Here is a 22,045-nt window from a genome sequence, read left to right as displayed (position 1 = left end):
AATGAGTTTACAAACTTGTGGCAGTTGCCGGCAGAGATTAGCTCAGGTCTACCCTGGCGCCTTCCCTCTGTCACAACTTCCTTTTCAACATTTGTGGGGTGCAGTAGAGGGAAAGCCTTGATGTGGCCAGAGGAAGGCTTGATCTAATTGCTGGTGGCAACCACTGAAATTTTGTAAACTTGCTGCTGAGGAGAGAGAGACTGAACCGGTAATGAAAGAGATTCGACTCGTGGTAGGAAACAGGAGTGGGAAGGAGGAGAATCAATGTATCCAAGGAGGTTAAGAAAGAGGGAGACATGCTTTACATGAAGGGAAGGGAAGAGTTGAGTGGCATGCTGCACATGAAGGGAAAGAAAGAGAGGGGGAGACATGCTGCACATGAAGGAAAGGGAAGAAGGGAGACTTGCTGCACATGAAGGGAAGAGTGGAGTATTGCTGCATATGAAGAGATGGGAAGAGAGGGGAGACTGTACATGAAGGGAAGAGGGGAAACTTGGTGTACATGAATGGAAGTGAAGAGAGAGAGAGACAGGCTCACGAAAAAGTTCAATTTGGTCTTTTTAAAGCTTTAGCGTTTATATGAGATCTAGATGTTACTGACTCATGAAGCAGGCATCTTGTCACCAAAACATGGTCCCATGTCAAGTCTGTATGGTCTTTGATATCTGTTTAATAAACCTACCTCTGGACTACATCAGTTATTTGATTGGCCAATGTCCCTTCCCTACTTTTTTGGCTGCTGCAGAATTTGGTTTCAAAGGGATTTGTTCTTTATGTTGGTGTTTCGTAGATACATTTTTTTTCCTGCTATTTATTTGGTAGGGAGGAATGTCTCCAAACGAGTTAGTTTTGTATATACCTTGACAACAATGAACCTCACTCTTATGTCAGGGTATGTGGAGTTCGATCTCAGGGGCCAATGCAGAAAGCTAGCACAGATGAACGTGCAGGTTCATGCAAAATCTACACATAAGTTTCAGAGAGCTTGATGCTGATAAGGCTTTTGTGTATAAGCTAACCCTACATAAAACCTTGAGTTAGACACCAGTGCACAGCATCTTAAAACAATAGATAATGAGGCTATTAGCAGAGAAGTGCAGAGAGGACTTCAAGGCAAACACTTCAAGGCAAACACAAGGTCTGAGGAAACATAGATGGATTAGTTCATTCTTCTGCAGTACGATTTTAGAGGATTTAGGGCCTATTAATTATGTCCAATAATCACTGATTGTTAGTGTTAATTTGCACCTAATTAGCCAATTGAATTTATTTTTTAAATTTATTAGGATTTATTTACTTCCTTTTTGAAGGAATTTGCTCAAGGCAGTGTACAGCAAAATGCAGTTAAGTGCATCCAATATTGTTTAATGAACATTTGAATGCTTTGGTCACTTTGGGTAATTGATTATACAAAAAATGTGTGATGATTGTAAACATTGGGATACGCAATTTAGACCATTAAGCCACATTGAGCCTGCAAATAGGTGGGAAAATGTGGGATACAAATGCAACAAATAAATAAATAAATAATTTCAAGGGTCATTAAGGTCCCTTGAAAATATTATGAGCACATAAAATTACATCCTAAGTAGTTATAAATTTGTTCTTTGATAATATATAATGGTTATACTTGGATGATTCCCAAAAATACGTGGTGCATCATTTTCCCAGAGATTTTTTATTCCACAGTTTCCTCTCAGTTTTGATGTTGGTGATACCCTCCCAACCCTTGACATGACTGACACACCCCGAACTCCTGATAGGATTGGCTCCTTCCCTAAAATATTGCCCCAACATAAATGGCAAACACCCCCACATGACCAGCCCTCATTCTCTTTCACCCCACATGACCTGACCTGAATTTTAAAAAATATTAGTCCCTGGTGGTCTAGTGGGCCCCCTACCTTCGCCTGCCCCTCATCACTCCTTGGAATTCAGTGGCACCCACACCCTGACTTTTTGAAAATCCCCCCAGACATGAAGAGGCAGGTACCCACTCGCTTCTGCTTCTGGCGTCGTCATCTATAAAATGGCAGTGCCCTGTGATGCACCGGGTGGGACCAGTCTACCATATAAGGGAAAATCCTACCTGGTGCATCAAAGGTAGATGACAGCAGGAGTGAGTGGCATTGCTCCTGCCTTTTCAGGTCTAGAGTTTCGGGGGAGCTTCCAGAAGGGGTCTGGGGATGGGTAGGAGTGTATTTTTTCTGTCTGGCTGGGGGAAGGGAAGGGGCCCACTAGATTATCACGGACTAATTTTTTTTTTAACCAGGGTAGGTCGGGTCAGGTTGGATGGGGGAGGGAGGGAAGGGCACGAAAAGCAATATTTTTTAAGTTGAGAGGGTCTGGTCATTGGAGGGGGGGAGGGTGCCACTCGAAACCAGAGAGAATTTTTGTAACTGCGAGGAGGGGGGTAGAGGGAGGTTGGGGCCCATGCAGACTACTGCAACTTTTTTCTTTTAAAATGTCACCATTCCTGTCAGTGCCTGAGCTAGTCACACCTCAGATATGACAGGAAAGGTGACATTTCACAATGAGCTGCAGACTATTGCCACAATTTTAATGTGGGCAGACTCATTACTTATAGCATGTTGCAGTATTTTCACATTGGTAACTTCACAGTAGAACTGTGCGCTAAGCCTACTCTAATGCGAGGATTTCTGCTTCAGGCCTAGATGCACTAAAGTCGTCATTAGAGCCATTCCGTACTGAATACCATAGCGGGAATGGAAATGAGCTGCTCGTAGCAGCTCGCTTGCATTCTCTAATCCCTCGTACAACAGTCGGAGAATCGGCCAGTAGAGCATGTGCAAAAATAAAACAAACAACAAAAAAACCAACATGCCTATGGACATCCTTATGGACGTCCTTTATAGATGGCGTTCGCCCACCCCGCCCGAGGTCGCCACCGCCGCTCCCCCCTGCATTGAAAGAGCTTTCCGCAGCCCCAGCCCCCTCCCCCTGGGTCACCGCCGCCGCTCCCCCCTCTCTTCAAATGACAGCTTCCCCGCCATCCTCTGCACCCCCATGGCCCCGCCCTCGCCACCCCCCCTGAGGTCGTCGCCGCTGCCGCTCCCCCTCCCTCCTGCATTGAAATCAGAACTTTACGCAGCCACGGCCCCCCTCCCTTCCTTCCTTCCTTCCTTGAAATGACAGCTTCCCCGCCATCCTCTGCCCCCCCCCCCGTGGCCCTGCCCCCGCTGCCCCCACTGAGGTCGTCAGACGAGGTCTTCAGACGAGGGCGGGCCAGAGAGGAAAGGAGGGAAGTCCGGACAGGTGATCAGCTGTTGTTGCCGGTGCAGCACCTTCACACGGAGGTGAGAGGTGCTGTGTGGGCCCGGTGGCAGAAGGAGGGGGGCAGGTGGAGGGGGGAGCGGCGGCGGTGATGACCTCGGGGGGGCGGAGGATGGTGGGGAAGCTGTCATTTCAAGGAAGGAAGGGAGGGGGGCCGGGGCTGCGTAAAGTTCTGATTTCAATGCAGGGGGGAGCGGCGGCGACCTCGGGCGGGGGGGGGGGGCGCAAGGCTGTCCATAAAGGATGTCCATAAAGGATGCTCCTGATGAGCACTTGGTCGTTTTTGCCCCCTCCCTATTTTTTTTTTTTTAAACATTTTATATGTTTTCCAAGCCCGCGCAGCCCCTACAAGAGGTACAGACCTCTTGTTAGATTTCCCAGCATTTTCCAGCGTTAGGGCAAGCGGAAAAGCTTAGTGCATCTCATTTCAATAGGGTTTCCACAGAATTTGCTCATCTGCATTCCATTTGCGTTAGCTGCTACCGCCCTTGGAAAAAAGTATCTAATGCATGCCAGGGTTTACTACTTGCTCGTTAATGGCTCTTAAAGTTTAGTGCATCTGGCCCTCAGTCCCAAAGGGAGGAGTACATTATCTCCTCTTTATCTGCAGGAGTCCACATAATTGTAGTTAATCCTCTTAACTTTTCCTCCAGGGCCTTTATCTGCAGCAGGGGTGTTATCTTCATCTGCAGTATCTGAACTTTTGCTACCACCATTTCTAGCCCTAGTGCATACAGGGCCGTGCCAACACGGTAAGCGAGGTAAGCATGGCAGGGGGGCGCTTCCCTCTGGGGGGGCGCCGTCGCACCATGCTCACCTCGCTCACCCTCCCGCTCCCATTGTTCAACTGCCTGCCCTCTTCTCCCCCCCCCCCACATCCCTTTTCTTTTTTTTCCTTTTAAAATTTACCTCCGTGGCGGTTCCGGCAGCGCAGCGGCAGTGAAGGAGGCGGCGCTTGCCTCCCGACGTCTCTAGCCTTCCCTTCGCTGTGTTCCGCCTTCTTCTGACATCATTTCCTTGACGTCAGAGAGAGGGGAATTGCTGGAAAGGGATGAATGGAGGGGGCAGGGGACAGAGGAGCATGGGTGGGCATGGATTGGGAGGGCAGGGCTCAGGGAGAGAGGGGAATTGCTGGAAAAGGATGAATGGAGGGGCAGGGGACAGAGGAGCATGGATGGGCATGGATTGGGAGGGCAGGGCTCAGGGAGAGAGGGGAATTGCTGGAAAGGGATGAATGGAGGGGGCAGGGGACAGAGGAGCATGGATGGGCATGGATTGGGAGGGCAGGGCTCAGGGAGAGAGGGGAATTGCTGGAAAAGGATGAATGGAGGGGGCAGGGGACAGAGGAGCATGGATGGGCATGGATTGGGAGGGCAGGGCTCAGGGAGAGAGGGGAATTGCTGGAAAGGGATGAATGGAGGGGGCAGGGGACAGAGGAGCATGGATGGGAGGGCAGGGCTCAGGGAGAGAGAAGAAATTGCTGGACATAGAGGGGAGGGAAGAGAGATGAAGGAGATGAAATGAGGGAAAAGGAAGAGAGGAGAAAAACTGCACATGGATGAAGAAAATAGGCAGAAGCTGAGGACCAGAAATGAAGAAGAAAGGAGGAAAGGAAAGAAATAAATGGAAAGGAAGCCCTGGAAACGGAGTTAAGAGGACAGATAGCAGCAGAATCAGATATTGGGCCAGCATGATCAGAAAAAGAAAGTCACCAGACAACAAAGGTAGAAAAAAATCATTTTATTTTCATTTTAGTGTTTGGAATATGTCCACTTTGAGAATTTACATCTGCTATCTTATTTTGCAATGTATAGCAATTTGTTTCTAAGAATATTGCTGACAATTCTTGTCAGTGTGGCAAGTGGTGAGCGATCATTTTCACGGGGAGGGGGAGGGCCGCCGCCAACTGATAGTCTGCAGGGGGGGCGCCAACTGATAGTCTGCAGGGGGGCGCCAGAGACCCTAGGCACGGCCCTGAGTGCATAGGCTATGGATGAGCATCTTTTTATCCTGGGTGTTGTGCAGACAGTATGTGTTAACCTGATCCTGATGATCTAGTGTCTAGAATACTTAGATAAAATTGCAATTGCCATATGTTGTCTGTTAGAAGCAAAAAAATGAATCACAGCATCTTTCACTTATTCTCTTCAGCTGACAGAGGAAGTAAAAGTGACCATTATCCATGGGATGTGTGACGGGTTAAATTACCTCCACCTGAACAACATTGTTCATCAGGACCTGAAGCCAGGCAATATCATGGTAAGCTGGTGGGCAGACCAAACAAACCAATAGACCTTGTAGAAGAAACGCCAGTCCAAGATTAAACTTCAAATTTTTTATTGATCAAATAAAAGAAATACCCAATCATATTTCACAAAAACTGCATCAGCATATAAAAACAATATTAATATAAATGAAACAATACATATATGATTTATACAGCATAAAATGAAACTATACAGAACACAAAGAGGGCAATTCTCTAAATAGGCACCTACCTTTACACGCCACCTATGCTCACGGCTGCTGAGAAAACTGCCAGTTAGACACCTAAGCATGCCAAACACCATTCTACATAGGTGTGTATAAGTGTGGGGGTAGAGTTCTAAAATTTAGGTGCCAGGATGATGTGCACTAAGTGTGAATTCTATAACCATCAAGGAGGTTTAATTGACAAGAGAAGGCATCACTGGACAAGGCTGAAGCTGTAGCCACCATCTTGACACACTCAAACCAATGCAAATTATTGGTCCACACCAAGCCACACGTAGGCAGTCCTTATTTCTAATCGGCGTTTGAAATTGCTTTGATTGACTCAATATGGCGGCAAGCTCCACCTACTGGCTTCAGGCCAGATAATGGGCCAAGCACATTCCTGCTGTGTCATGTCAATTAAACCTCCTTAAGTTCTGCACTATTGCAAGTCTACAGTTTTTTGCTTAACTTTAGGCATGAACACTTATGCCATGTCAAAGATTGGTTTAAGTGCTCACGCCTAACTGTTGACAGTTAGGCACGTAACTTCTAGTATTCTGTAACCTAACTTCTAGGCATGCCTCTGACCCGCCCATGCCCCTTACACATCCACGCCCCCCCTATATGTTGCACGCAATGGAATCGACACGTTCAACTTCTAGAATAGTGACTAAGGGCAGTTGTGTACTCAAATGTTAATTGGTACCAATTAGCACCAAGTAACACCAATTTAAGCCAATAATTGGCTGTTAACCCCAATTAACAGCCAATTAAATTAAGTTATACATGCAGCTGCCCTTATTCTATAACTTGCCTGCGCAAATTTGCCCACTAAGCATAGATTTAGTTGTGAAAGTTTATAGAATCTGGAGGATGATGCGCAAGTGCTGGGGGGCATATAGCATGAGTGAGATCACCAATTGATGAGGGTACCTTACATGGGCATTTTGGGGTGGATTGGGGGCGTGGTTTTATTATGCACATAATTATAGAATATGAGGGCTCCACACGTAAATTTAGGTGTGGACATTTGCACCACATTTTCATTGGTGCAAATGGCAGTGCCTAAATTTTCGCACAAACCCTGGGCATTAGCACTATTGTATAAACCATGCTTAACTTTCTAATTGTGGGTTATAGAATAATGCTTTTTTTGGCACCATTTTTTGTGACCCCCATAAATAGAATAGTGGTCGTTAGGTGCATAACTTAATAATGAGCTGTTAATTAGTGTTAACAAGCAATAATTGACTATAATTGCTTGTTAACCTGAAATGTTTATGCTTTTTCAGTGGTTGGCCCTGAATGGTGGAATAAAGTTCCACAAGTTTTAAGAATGACAACGTTCTGACTGTTTCAGAAAAGGGTTGAAAACCTGTTAATTTCTGTGATTGGTAAGAGGTTGGGATGGGATGTGCTGAATTTGGAGATTGTGTTTGACAGAGTACTGGTTAGAATTCGTCGTTTGATTTATGTTATTGGAAGAGTCAACAGCAGCTTTGGGTTTAGAAATGGGGGGGGGGGGTTAGGATTTTGATTTTTATTGAATTATGCTTTTATGATTTTTATGGATGTACACCACTTTGCCTGTTATGAGGCAAGTAAGGAGTATATACAAATTTTAATAACTTATTTTTAAAAATGTATATTGTGCACAAGCCAGCCTTGATCCTCCAACTTCTAACTGAAAAAGCAACTGCTCTCCTTCATCTTCTTACGAGTCAGTGAAAACACAATGACTTATTGTGGTAAAAAAAATGATACTTTCAAAGAATCTGAAAACAAATATCTATATGTTTCAAAGGAATTTTTCTTCTATAAAATGTAAACTCATTCTCTCTACAAATATCAATTTCAAAAATGTGCTGTAACCAAGGGCTAGAAAGAAACCTTGCTATTTTACTTCTGCTCTCCCTTATTGTAGAATAAAAACTAAAATTACATAAACTCTTCTTAAATACTACCTATTTATTCATTGCAATATTAGGGACACATAGAGGGGAATAATCGAATGTCGCCGGCGAAATAGATCGTCGGCGATCTATTTTGGCCGTGGTGCAACAGCTGGCTGGAACCGTATTATCAAAAAGATGGCCAGCCATCTTTTTTTTTCGATAATACGGTTTAGACCGGCCAAATGCCTTGGATGTCGCTGGGTTTGAGATGGCCGGTTTTGTTTTTGAGTGATAATGGAAAAAAATGTCGGCCATCTCCAACCCGGCGACATCTAAGGCATTTGGTCGTGGGAGGAGCCAGCATTTGTAGTGCACTTACATGCCAGGACACCAACTGGGCACCCTAGGGGTCATTGTAGTGGACTTCAGAAACAGCTCCCACATGCATAGCTCCCTTACTGTGGGTGCTGAGCCCCCACCAAACCCCCTACCCACAAATGTGCACCCACTAAAAGTGCTTCAGGGACCTGCACACACTCAGGCCTCTAGGACTTGTTGCTGCTGTATAACCTTGGCACAGCAGTTGACACCTGAAGACTAATGTCTTTGAAAAAGTGCTTTATTTGAATAAGCACCTTTACTCACAGTTAACTGCAGATCAGAGATTGTGCCCCACTGGCAAAGAGTCTCCCTGATACTGAGATTAGCAGTTGGTCCGAGCTGGCAGAATGCTGTACAATGCCCTCTTTCAGCAACATTCAAGGTAATAATGTTTTCTAACATGGGTAACACATGAAAGGGATCTAAAACTGGCTTGCAAAAATGGCCACTACCTCATGGACTACCAGAAACAAAACAGGGCACACTCTGACCCAGTTAGCAGGGGGAAAAGCACCATGGGAGTATAGCCCAGTACCCTACACCCACCACAATGCATTGCTGATGTGACTGTGCAGGACACCTAACAGAAAAGGTGTCACACTCACCCGAGAGCCACATCGCAACCACGGAAAGGCTGTCAGACGATACAACACATTCTACTACTACTACTACTACTACTTAACATTTCTAGAGCGCTACTAGGGTTACGCAGCGCTGTACAATTTAACAAAGAGAGACAGTCCCTGCTCAAAGAGCTTACAATCTAATAGACAAGTGAACGGTCGGTCCGATCGGGGCAGTCAAATTGGGGCAGTCTGGATTCACTGAACGGTAAGGGTTAGGTGCCGAACGCAGCATTGAAGAGGTGGGCTTTAAGCAAAGACTTGAAGATGGGCAGGGAGGGGGCTTGGCGTAAGGGTTCAGGAAGGTTGTTCCAAGCATAGGGTGAGGCGAGGCAGAATGAGCGGAGCCTGGAGTTGGCGGTGGTGGAGAAGGGTACTGAGAGGAGGGATTTATCCTGTGAACGGAGGTTACGGGCGGGAACGTAAGGGGAGATGAGGGTAGAGAGGTAGTGAGGGGCAGCAGACTGAGTGCATTTGTAGGTAAGAAGGAGAAGCTTGAATTGAATGCGGTATCTGATCGGAAGCCAGTGAAGTGACCTGAGGAGAGGGGTGATATGAGTATATCGGTTCTGGCGGAATATGAGACGTGCAGCAGAGTTCTGAACAGACTGAAGGGGGGATAGATGGCTAAGTGGGAGGCCGGTGAGGAGTAAGTTGCAGTAGTCCAGGCGAGAGGTAATGAGAGCGTGGACGAGAGTTCGGGGTGGTGTGTTCAGAGAGGAAAGGGCGAATTTTGCTGATGTTAAAGAGGAAGAAGCGACAGGTCTTGGCTATCTGCTGGATATGCGCAGAGAAGGAAAGAGAGGAGTCAAAGATGACTCCGAGGTTGCGGGCAGATGAGACGGGGAGGATGAGGGTGTTATCAACTGAGATAGAAAGTGGAGGAAGAGGAGAAGTGGGTTTTGGTGGAAAGACGATAAGCTCGGTCTTGGACATGTTCAGTTTCAGGTGGCGGTTGGACATCCAGGCAGCAATGTCGGATAAGCAGGCCGATACCTTTGCCTGGGTCTCCGCGGTGATGTCTGGTGTGGAGAGATACAGTTGGGTGTCATCAGCATAGAGATGATACTGGAAACCATGAGATGAGATCAGGGAGCCCAGGGAAGAGGTGTAGATTGAGAAGAGAAGGGGTCCAAGGACCGATCCCTGGGGAACACCAACAGATAAGGGGATGGGGGTGGAGGAAGATCCATGAGAGTGAACTTTGAAGGTGCGGTGGGAGAGATAGGAGGAGAACCAGGAGAGGACAGAGCCCTGGAACCCAAATGAGGACAGTGTGGCAAGAAGTAAGTCATGATTGACAGTGTCAAAAGCAGCGGATAGATCCAGGAGGATGAGGATGGAGTAGTGGCCTCTGGATTTGGCAAGGAACAGGTCATTACAGACTTTAGAAAGTGCTGTTTCTGTCGAGTGAAGAGGGCGAAAACCGGATTGAAGCGGATCAAGGATGGCATGAGAGGAGAGAAAATCAAGGCAGCGGCTGTGGACTGCGCGCTCAAGTGTCTTGGAGAGGAAGGGGAGGAGGGAGATGGGGCGGGTAGTTGGAGGGACAGGTAGGGTCTAGTGATGGTTTTTTGAGGAGTGGCGTGACTACAGCATGCTTGAAGGTGTCGGGGACAGTTGCAGTGGAGAGAGAGAGGTTGAGGATATGACAGATGGAGGGGGTGATAGTAGGAGAGATGGTGTTAAGTAAGTTGGTGGGGATGGGATCAGAGGAACAAGTGGTGCATTTTGAGGAGGAAAGAAGGCGGGCGGTTTCCTCCTCGGAGATATCAGGAAAGGAGGAGAAAGAGGTCTGGGTTGGTTGGTTGAGGGAGAGGGTTGAAGGGTGAAGAGGAGGAGGTGGCTTGGTAGTGAACTCAAGGTTGATCTTTTGCACCTTGTCGCGGAAGTAGTCAGCCAGTGATTGAGGAGAGAGTGACGGGGGGGTGGGAGCGGAGGGCACTTTGAGGAGGGAGTTAAGGGTGGCGAAGAGACGACGAGGGTTAGAGCTGAGAGAATTAGTCAGTTGGGTGTAATAGTCCTGTTTGGCAAGGAATAGTGAGGACTGGAAGGAGGATAGCATGAATTTGTAGTGAAGGAAATCTGAATGGGTGCGAGATTTCCTCCAGAGGCGTTCAGCAGATCGGGCGCAGGAGCGAAGGTAACGGATGCAAGGGGTCAGCCAGGGCTGGGGATTAGTACGCCTTGTGGGACGGGAGGTGGATGGTGCAAGGGTGTCCAGAGCAGAGGAGAGAGTGGCATTGTAAGCGGAGACAGCCTCGTCAACAGACTCGGAGGACATGATGGAGGGGAGGAGATTAGAAATACTAGATGATAAGGTGGGAGGGTCAATAATCTGGAGATTCCTGGAAGTAGTGGTTAATGTTGGGCGGGGCTGAGGGGGAGGGTGAAGAAGTGTGAAGGTGATCAGGTGATGATCAGAGACAGGAAGAGCTGAGGTGTGGAAATTGGAGGGTGAGCCGGAAGAGGAGAGGACGAGGTCAAGGCAATGGCCATCACGGTGAGTAGGGGTGGTGGAACAAACATTCTGCTGTCATGGAGGTGAGTACGGGATTTGAGGATGGCATACAGGCTGGCAAAAAAGGTTTTCATTTTAACTTTTGTAGTTTGGGAGGGGTTTGGTGACCACTGGGGGAGTAAGGGGAGGTCATTCCACATTCCTTCCGGTGGTCATCTGGTCAGTTGGGGCACCTTTTTGAGACTTAGTCGTGAAAATAAAAGGACCAAGTAAACCCAGCCAAATACCGCTTAACACCGCTTTTTTTTTCCATTATCGCCGAAAGCCGGCCATCTGGTAGCCACGCCCATGCCCCGCCGTCGCTTCGCCGGCGACACGCCCCCTTGAACTTTCGCCGGCGAGGCGACGGGAAAGTGGCAATGCTGTTAAAAAGCCAGCTTTCGATTATACGCTTTTAGCTGCTTTTGCGAAATCGCCGGCGATCTCTCGATTTGTGTAGGAAGATCGCCGGCGAAAAGTTTCGATTATAAGCTGGATAATCTACTAAAGATTTACAGTTATGTAGAATTTAAAATATTGAGGGCAATTCTATATATGGCATCTAAAAAATCAGCACTGAAAAAACGCACTTAGCACTATTCTAAAAACCTCGCCTAAATGTATGTGCGATTTATAGAATACATGTAGCGCCCATCCCTGTGACTAAAATTTAGGCAAAGCTATTTACACCAACTAAAACATGGGGTAAATGCTCATGCCTAACTTAGGTGCAGATCGGGCATATTCTATAACACTACACATAGGTTTTAGGAATGCCCATGACCTGCCCGTGCTCCTCCCATGGCCATGCACCCTGTCGAGATCCACGTGGTAGAATTTACGCACACTACTTTATAGAATACGCTTAGCAAGTAGTGCGCATACATTCTAATTAGTGCCAATTAATGCCGATAATTGCTTGTTAAAGGCCAATTATCAGCACCAACTGGCTTGTTAATCAATAAAGTTATGCACACAATTTGGTCATGCAGAGAAAATTGCTTGTGTAACTTTAGTCGCCATATATAGAATTTGGGGGATTGTGCATGCCCCAAATAATTCATTGTCTATGTGCTCTGATGTGAACTAATTTGTCAAAAAACAACAAGGCAGTAGCCTACAAGTATCTGTGCAATCTCATTTATATTAATATCATTTTCCAAGTTTCCAAGTTTATTAATACTTAATATACTGCCTGGGGGAACATTCCATCTAAGCGGTTTACAATATCCAAAAATAATGTGTTATAGTAGAAAAGAAAAGGAACTACAAAATTCGTAGGAAAGGGGAGACAGAGCAACCCAGAGAGGGGGATACAAATAGTCATAACAGTCAAAGGAGGTAAACAGGAAGAGGAGAGGAGAGACACCACTATGGAGTCTTGTTTAGGCCAGCAGTCAGCGAAGTGGGGGAGGAGTCAAAAGTAATGGCAAATAAATGAGCTTGACTTGGGCCTTAAAGGTAGAGAGGATTCTGATCGCATTGACTGGGGAATGTGTTCCAGAAAGTGGAGCCCTCATACTAAACATGTAAGAGCAGATAGATGAGAATTGGATAGAAAGGAGGGAGGGGACTTGTAGCATGGATTGCTGCGAGGAGCAAAGAGATCTGGTAGGACAGTATGAGGTTAGATGGCAGGATAGATAAGAAGGTTGACTAAATTCTAAGATCTTGTGGACTAGGAGTAGTAGTTTATATGATATTCTTAATGAGGCTGGTAACCAATGTTTGTCGAAGAGAAGTGGAGTTGCGTGGTCAAAACGTGAAGCCTCCATTAAAAGGTGGATGGCCACATTCTGGACAACTTGCAGACATTGAATGTCTTTTTTCAGAATGCCTTGCAGGACTGAGTTGCAATAATTGAGGAAGAAAAAGACAGTGTAGAAGAACTCAAAGTGAATAATTGATGGACAGTATACAACATTTTAGTTTGTAAAAGCTGGCACGAATGATCTTACAAATGTAAGAGCGAAAGGTCAGAGCATCATCTAAGATCATACCCAAGAATTTAAGAGAAAGAGTGTGACCTGCTATAGAAATGGGGCTAGTGAAGGAAGAGAAAGACTAGTGGGTGAACAGAGTGCTGGTACATTTGCCATAATTGAGGGTGAGTTTGCAAGAGTACCGCTAAGTGTCAATCTGATCAAGTTTAGTGTTGAGATCTGGAACAGAAGAAGTATCATCAGGGGTTACCTTGGCAAGAATTTGTATGTCATCTGCATAGGCAAAGATGGTTAGGCCCAATGATTCAATGAAGAACAGTAGGGGTGCAAGGAATATGTTGAATAGTAGTGATGCTAAGATCGACCCCTGGGGGACACCACAAGGGGTGTCATAAGGAAGAGAAGTAGATTTGTGATAGTGAACCTGATTTAGTCTGTTCTGTAGGAATGATTGTAGCCAGATCAGAGCAATACCTTGAACTCCTATTGCAGACAAATGATGTAGAATTAGCCCCAGACCCATTCTCCCACCTGTCCCAGGCATGGCCCCATTCTCCCTCCTGCCCCCTTCTCAGTTCCAGCTCCAGGCCCCTTCTCCCATCTGAGCCCCCCCCCCTCCAAGAACCAGTCCCCTTCTCCCATCTGAGCCCCCCAGACCCAGTCTTCTTCTCCCATCTGAGCCCCCCCCAGACCCAGTCCCCTTCTGCCATCTGAGCCCCCCACCCAGTCCTAGTCCTAGTCCCCTTCTCCCATCTGAGCCCCCCAGACCCAGTCCCCTTCTCCCATCTGAGCCCCCCTCCCTGACCCAGTCCCTACCTGCCTACCAGCTCCGTCGACAGACCACCCTCTTCTGCCACCCAGCACTAAAAAAAAAAATCTGTGAAGCACCTCACGTCTGCTCTGCTGTAAAGAAGCAAATCACCTCATCGCGTCGGCCCTTCCCTCACTGTGTCCCGCCCTCTGATGTAACTTCCTATTTCCGCGAGGGTGGGACACAGTGAGGGAAGGGCCGACGCGACAAGGCGATTTGCTTCTTTTGCAGCAGAGCAGACGCGAGGCGCTTCACAGATTTTTTTTTTTAAGGCTGGGTGCTGGGTGGCAGGAGAAGAGGGTCGTCTGTCGACGGAGCTGGTAGGCAGGTGGGGACTGCGGCGCCAGCGGAGCACCCCCACCTGCTGACACCCAGGGCGGACTGCCCCCACCGCCCCGCCCTTGGTACACCACTGCTACTCCTCCACCTTTACGACCATCTCTATCTTTCCTAAATAGATTGTAGCCTGGTATGTTCGCATCCCAGTCATGGGAAGCATTGAACCATGTCTCCATGATAACAACAATGTCTAAGTCTGCCTCAACCATCAGGGCTTGCAGATCATGAACTTTGTTGCTTAGACTGCGAGCATTTGTGGTCATTGCTTTCTAGTTACAGTTCAGTGGAAGTCTCATCTTCTGCTTAGTTTTTTGTTTAGTCTCACTTCCTGCTGTGTTGGTAAGAAGTGATTTGCTAAGATTGTTGTTTTCATTGTTTTCTTTACTAATGTCACATCTTGTCTTTAGCTGGGGGTGACCACTGAAAGTGACCTGCCTCCATATGCCACCTCTGCCTTCTAGCTTAAACGCCTAGAAACATATTGTCTGAATTTCTCACCAAGGATTTTTTTTCCTACCATAGTGAGGTACAGCCCATTGTTACAATATAGTCTTTTGTTTTTCCCTGTATTGCCCTATCCTCCTATGTACCTAAAACTTTTCTTGATGACACTAAAACCTTCTTGATAACAAAAAAGAAATTACAATTGGAAGAACAAATTGAAGATCATCTGGTGGCTTTTGCGCTGAATGGCTAAATATAAGAAAAATTTGCAAATATACCAGCGTCTTTGCCCTTTTGCAAAGTTCATTTCTGTGGAAGATACAGGGAATCAAACCCTTGGAGCAACTGGTTTGCAGGACTGTGCAGTAGTTTGTGCTACCTAAGCGACCATCTAGTGGTAGAACTGACATACTGCAGCTAAGCAATACACTACCCATTCTTTACCTTTAGGGATCTCTCTCGCTGTCTCTCTGTCTCTCTCCACACCCCCACCCCCCACCCTCCTTTTGGTTAATTGGCAGTTGTTGGTTTATGAGCCTACAGTTGTCTTAACTTTAAAATTTAAAGTCAGTTCCCAGTAAGGATATTTTTTCTTCCCTTATTGTTTATGTATTTATTTATTTTATTAAATTTGATTGCACACCTTAATCAAAGTTTCACAAAGTGTAGTACAAGATATAAAAACATAGGGCCCAATATTCAGGAAGATTTATCCAAGCTGGAGAGGATCCTACATGGATAAGTCCCACTCACTGAGTCATAATTGGATTTTCAGCAGCACTTACTGAGATAGTGCTGCTGAAACTCTTGTCTGATTGCCTTAGCCCTATCTTGGTAGTCCCAGGGCGGTCTAGTGGCAGAGCTAAGGTGGAAGTGCAGAGTGATGCACTTGGGGTGAAGAAATACAAATAAGATGTACCAAATAGGAGGGGAGAGATTGGTAAGCTCGGCTCAGAAGAGGGACCTTGGGGTAATTGTGTCTGAGGATCTCAAGGTGATGAAACAGTGCGACAAAGTGGTGGCTGCAGCCAGAAGGATGCTAGGCTGCATAGAGAGGGGTATAACCAGCAGAAGAAAGGAGGTTTTGATGCCCCTGTACAAGTCATTGATGACAGGGCTGGTCTTAGCAATTGCGGGGCCCTATGTAGACCAGTTCGGTGGGGCCCCCTGTCCCATCTAGCCCCGCTCCCACCTAGCCCCACCCCTTGTTGACAAGATGTGTTTAAAAAATTTTTAAATTTCAAATAGAGATAAATCAAGCAAAACTTATACAGAAAAATTAATTCAGATATGCACAGTGCTATCTTAGGAAACCTTTGGGATTAAAAAGCAAAACCATGTGCATGTAAGGACTGGATAAATGAACCAAAACAAATCCCCTTAATATGTAATACTTGGTAGCAATAATGAAACAGTGGTTGAATATTCACATATTAAGCAACCTGCACCAACAGATTTATTTTCCACTGAACAAAATTAACTTTGTATGAACTTGGCTGCTAATAGTGTGCTGAACTGGACAATGTTGGCACATTTAGACTGACTCTGGGCAGTTCTGCACGAAGGAAACCCTTCCCTCATTAATCAATACCTTCTCTCTGAAATAGTAGTAATTAAAAAAAGGCAAGTGCATTTTTATAATATACCACTGCATTCCACAAAGCAAAAGGAGCAAGTTCCCACATGCCATCTTTAAAATACTCCCAGGTTTCAACCTAATGCGTATTTAATGTGGGATAAAATGCCATAAATAAGTAAATAAATAGAAACTCTGAATGTTGAGCACCTGACTCTCATAACATGATGTCTGTTGAGTGTCCCTTTACTAGAAGAAATAAAATCTCCGCACAAATATAACAGTACTAGAGTGTCCCTTTAACCAGTCCCTCAAATAACACACTGATTATGATTTATAACAAATTACTACTCTACTTATTATACTTCCTCTGTGTACAATCCATATGCAGAAGCTGGCATGTCTGAAAATCTAAGTGAGATTAAATAAAAAATCCACCAACAATAAAGAAAGACGCCGTGGATACAGCAGCTCATAGGTTTGCTTGCTTGATTTGAGTGCAGAGGGACCTGACAGCGCAAGGAAGAGGAAACAGATATTACCTTTGGGTTTTTTTTTACAGTGTTCTCCCCTCCTCTCCTTCTTATCCACCCACATACTCCAGACCTCCTCCCTGCTCTTCTGGTCCCCCAAGCCGCAGGGTTTCCTCCCGGCATATACCTGAAGCCACCCTGGTGGTCTAGTGGATTCTTCAGGGCAGGAAAGATCCCCAGTCTTTCCTACCCACTGCCACTGACTTTTGCTGCCACATCTTCTTTAAAATGGCTGCCAAGACTTCAATTGGCGGCCTCGCAAGACTTCAGCAGAATACCATTTTCTTTGAGCATTGGAGAGCTAGGTTTCTGCACTGTTCTTGCGCTAAGGGGTCGGCACTGTTAGCTTTAGCACTGGATCTATGAGCATCAAGGCCTGGAGGTACCGGCGCTGAATACTGAATAATTTTCAACTTCCATCGAATACCCAAACCTTCTGCGTAGGTATCCAAACAATTATTTTGGCAATTTAGATGAGTCCCTAGTTGTCCAAACTTGCCTAGATAGCTATCCAGATACCAGTGCTGAATATCGATGGTGCTCAGATAGCTTCCAGCGACTGTTGAATACCCATATATTAAATATCTGGGTTGAATATCCAGGTACAGAAAAACCCATGGCAGCCAGTGTTTAAAAAAGTGTTGACTATTACAAGTTTAATTTTACCCCCAATGTCTTAAAATATACTAGAATACAAAAGAAAAACACAGACCTTGTTACACACAGTAAGTAACCCCTTTAAAAAATTTTTTTTAGGAATGTATAACATTGTTTTTCCTGTTTAATAGATTGAATCTGGCACAAATCGGGCTGTCATTGACTACACTGCTGGTGTCAGAGTGGTCTCCAGTGATACCAACTTTGGAAACAGTGCTTATTGCGCTCCAGAAGTTCAACAGGGAGCAATGCATTCTGGAAGATCAGACGTCTGGGCCATGGGAAAGATCATTGCTGAGCTCATCGTGGGAAGACGCCTCTTTTGTGCTGAATGCACCCTACGCAATGTGAAGAAAGTAGTTTCAGGCACAGCCTTTGATGAGCCTGTAATTAAAATGCTGCATTGTGATAAAGACAAGAGGGCGGACATGAGTGATGTTATAGACAAAATTCAGAAAACTACTTCCATTATTTTAAAAGTATGGAATTCAGTAGGTGTACTTTATTCTTTGAGTACAGCAGCAGCAGGTGTATATTCTTCTGCATGTGCCCCTGCAGCAGGTGGACTTCCTTCTGCAGGTGCAGCAGCAGCAGGGGCACTTGCTTCTGTGGGTGCAGCAGGAGGTTCACTTTCTTCTGCAGGTACAGCAGCAGTAGCAAGTGCACTTTCTTCTGTGGGTGCAGCTGCATTTTCTTCTGTGAGTGCAGCAGCAGCAGGTGGGCTTTCATCTGCAGGTGTAGCAGTAGCAGGTTCACTTTCTTCTGCAGGTGCAGCAGCAGCAGGGGCACTGTCATCTGCAGGTGTAGCAGCAGCAGGGACACTTTCATCTGCAGGTGCAGCAGCAGCAGGTGTGTTTTCTTCTGTGGGTACAGCAGGAGGTTCACTTTCTTCTGCAGGTGCAGCAGCAGCAAGTGCACTTTCTTCTGTGGGTGCAGCTGCAGGTGCATTTTCTTCTGTGAGTGCAGCAGCAGCAGGTGGGCTTTCATCTGCAGGTGTAGCAGTAGCAGGTTCACTTTCTTCTGCAGGTGCAGCAGCAGCAGGGGCACTGTCATCTGCAGGTGTAGCAGCAGCAGGGACACTTTCATCTGCAGGTGCAGCAGCAGCAGGTGTGTTTTCTTCTGTGGGTACAGCAGGAGGTTCACTTTCATCTGCAGGTGCAGCAGCAGCAGGTGTGTTTTCTTCTGTGGGTACAGCAGGAGGTTCACTTTCTTCTGCAGGTGCAGCAGCAGCAAGTGCACTTTCTTCTGTGGGTGCAGCTGCAGGTGCGTTTTCTTCTGTGAGTGCAGCAGCAGCAGGTGGGCTTTCATCTGCAGGTGTAGCAGTAGCAGGTTCACTTTCTTCTGCAGGTGCAGCAGCAGCAGGGGCACTTTCATCTGCAGGTGTAGCAGCAGCAGGGACACTTTCATCTGCAGGTGCAGCAGCAGCAGCTAGTGCGCTTTCTTCTGTGGGTGCAGCTGCAGGTGCGTTTTCTTCTGTGAGTGCAGCAGCAGCAGCAGGTGGACTTTCTTCTGCAGGGGTAGCAGCCAGTGCGCTTTCTTCTGCAGGTGCAGCAACAGCAGGTCTGTTTTCTTCTGTGGGTACTGCAGCAACAGGAGGTGCACTTTCTTCTGTTGGTGCAGCAGCAGCAGGAGCACTTTCTTCTGTAGGTGCAGCAGCAGGAGGTACGCTTTCTTCTTTGGGTGCAGCAGCAGCAGGTGTGTTTTCTTCTGGGGGTGCAGCATCAGCAGCAGGTGCACTTCCTTTGGCTGGTGCAGCAGCATCAGGTACATTTCCTATTGCTGTTGCAGCAGCAGGTGCATTTCCTATTGCTGCTGTTGCTACTGTTTGTGCTGTTGCATTATTTAGACGCTAATTACATTTTAGGTAACTTTAGTTTGTGTTAGCAACTTCAGGGTGAGGGCGAGGGTGAGGGTGAGGGTGAGGGTGAAGGTGGTAAGCTGGAAAGAAAATAAGTGTGATGAGCAGTTTTTAGCAATACCCTGAAAAAATAAACTCCAAGCATACAGTTTCAGCCTCCTAATAGTCAGCACCTTGATAGCCTGGACTGAAAACACCCTTTACAAGCAGCTTCGTGCTGCCAGAAAAGTGATCACCTGAGCTGAGTGTAAACGCATATTCTCAATTTTCAAAAAGAACTCCTTTCTATGCAATACCACTATCACTAGCTGAAGTTAGGACTGACATTATTACTCTTCACACAATGTGTTGATGCAAAAATATGGCAAAAGTAAATTATCTGAATACAACTCATTTAGTATCAGTAACATTGGAATAGAATAAATGCTTATGCTGACATAATGGATAAGATAATCAATGTAACCAAAGATGCTATAGAAGAAATAAATGCAAATGTTGCTTAACTTAAAAAACTACATATGGAATTGTTTAGCCTTGGGTTTTGTATTAACCAATATTATCCTGCATATTTTATATAAGCTTTTAAAGTACAGTATATGTTGTATAAGGAATCTCCTCAAGCCTACATTTCAAGAGGTGAAATAAAGCAGGTTGGGACCATCCTATATTTTTTTGGGGGGTGGGGTCTAAGTTATAAGTTAGACTATACTTAAATATAAGATCCTCAATAAATAATGGTAGGATCTGAAATGCCTCTTACTGAAATCTCTTCAGAAGGAAAACGGCCTCAAAGAGCTCACGGATATCTTGTATCTATAGAGCTTAATCGGATCTAACTGATCCTCTTTTCATCACTGGCCATGAAAAACCTTCAAAAAAATAGGAGTACTGCTTGCCCATAAATAATTCCACTATAACGGTTCTGCAGTCTCTCTGTAGAAAAAAGGCTCAAAAAACAAACTTTACTACCATCTGGCGAGCATTTAATAATCAAAAGGCACTTATCTTCATTTTCAAGAGCCCATCAATATGTGCTGTGCTGATGCACCCGCATCAAGTCTGTGTACAGCGGCTCCTCTGCTCTCGCAGCGATATATACCCTCTAGCCCCAAGCCGACGGTGGCCAGTGTTTCGCTTCTGCATCAGGGTCTTGGAAACTGGGTAATGCTGGATGTAGCCATAACTGTTCACTGTATTGCGTCATTTGCGTTGGTCGTACAGTGAATAGTTATGGCTACATCCAGCATTACCCAGTTTCCAAGACCCTGATGCAGAAGTGAAACGCTGGCCACCGTCGGCTTGGGGCTAGAAGGTATATATCGCTGCAAGCGAGAGCAGAGGAGCCGCTGTACACAGACTCGATGCGGGTGCATCAGCACAGCACATATTGATGGGCTCTTGAAAATGAAGTTAAGTGCTTTTTGATTATTAAATGCTCGCCATATGGTAGTAAATGTGCCATGCCATCACCGCAAAAAGCCTGATAGTTAATATGTGTGATAAAATAAGTATGGTGATAAAGTATGAATAATGAAAAGGCTTGTGCTATAATCCAGAGAGACTATTTACGAAAGGTAGAATGTGTAGTAAATTATCATCAGTCAGTACAAAGAAGCATTGCTGTATGGTATCAACTAAACTACAAAAATAGGATAGTACACTGTATATGTATGAGGAAGAACAAAAAGCCATCCTGTAAATAGTGATATTATATAGAATGCGCTGTGAAAATCAATTCTGAAACGGTGCAAGTGAAGAATGCTGAGTGGTTCACTACATATATATGCTAAAAAATGAAGAGCTATTGAACACAAAAGATGTAAATGGAGAGGAAGTGCAAAGCGCTAATGTATCAATTAGGTATATATATAAGTAATGAAGTAGCATGAAGTGCTAATAAAGAATGGGAAAGAAAGAAAAGAAGAGTATGTGGACTGAAACACTGAATTTAAAATGTAGGCTATCTTATGGGGATGGCTTATGTTGTAAGGAGATATGTGTCTAAGTTATACGCATCCTGTAAGTCAACAAATTGACATTGTGAAGCACTTGCCAAGTGGTAATGAAACACAGTCGAAAAGAACAACCTGCATTACAAGGCCCACACCCTTTTATTATCTGACTGCCCTTGTGTTTATGTTCAAGGGCTACCGAGAACTGGCACTGTTGCCTTTCCTCCACTAGGTTCTTCTGCTTCTTCTGGGTTGTCAGTGCAATAAAATGACACCTCATTGTCACTTTAATACCCTCCCATATTGCTTCAGGTGAAACCGCCTCTCCATTACTAAAGACTAAATATTCCTCTAAATGTCTCTCCATCTGTCACAAAACAGCAGAGTCCCCAAATAATGTAATGTAATGTAATATGGCTTTTGTAATCTGCCAACCCCCCCCCCCCCCAAAAAAAAAAAGGTTCCAAGCAGATAACAAAAAGAAAAAGGAAAATAATAACAAAAATTTTCTAAACGGATACATTTTTAAGTTTTTCTGTAATGAGTAATAAGAATCTATACTTCTTAGATCCTCTTGTAGAAAATGCCAGCACTGAACTGCCTGGTAATAAATTGGCCTATCCAAAATATTCTTGTATCAAACTCCTGAAAAAGATAGAAAATGAAGAAGACATTGATGTCTGATTCTAGAAGATCTAGAATTAGAAAAAAGAGGTGAAAAAAATACTCAGGACTAGAACCATCGAAAACTTTAATCCAAGCCA

The 22,045-nt window shown here is 45.4% G+C and overlaps 1 protein-coding gene across 1 annotated transcript in view; it reads left to right on the top strand.

The window, feature by feature from the left end:
• LOC115475794 (spidroin-1-like) overlaps positions 1–21,743 on the top strand; it is a 106,609-nt gene extending 84,866 nt beyond the window's left edge. Inside the window, exons 4-5 of the mRNA XM_030211791.1 lie at positions 5,446–5,553; positions 17,603–21,743. Coding sequence (XP_030067651.1) covers positions 5,446–5,553; positions 17,603–19,324 — 1,830 coding nt within the window. The 3' untranslated portion in view covers positions 19,325–21,743. The remainder of the gene's footprint in view (positions 1–5,445; positions 5,554–17,602) is intronic.
• Positions 21,744–22,045: the final 302 nt, after the last annotated feature.

This window comes from Microcaecilia unicolor, chromosome 8, assembly GCF_901765095.1.
Source record: "Microcaecilia unicolor chromosome 8, aMicUni1.1, whole genome shotgun sequence".
Taxonomy (NCBI): Eukaryota; Metazoa; Chordata; class Amphibia; order Gymnophiona; family Siphonopidae; genus Microcaecilia; species Microcaecilia unicolor.
The sequence above is the reverse complement of the archived record's forward strand: the minus strand, read 5'-3'. Positions and strand labels throughout refer to the sequence as shown.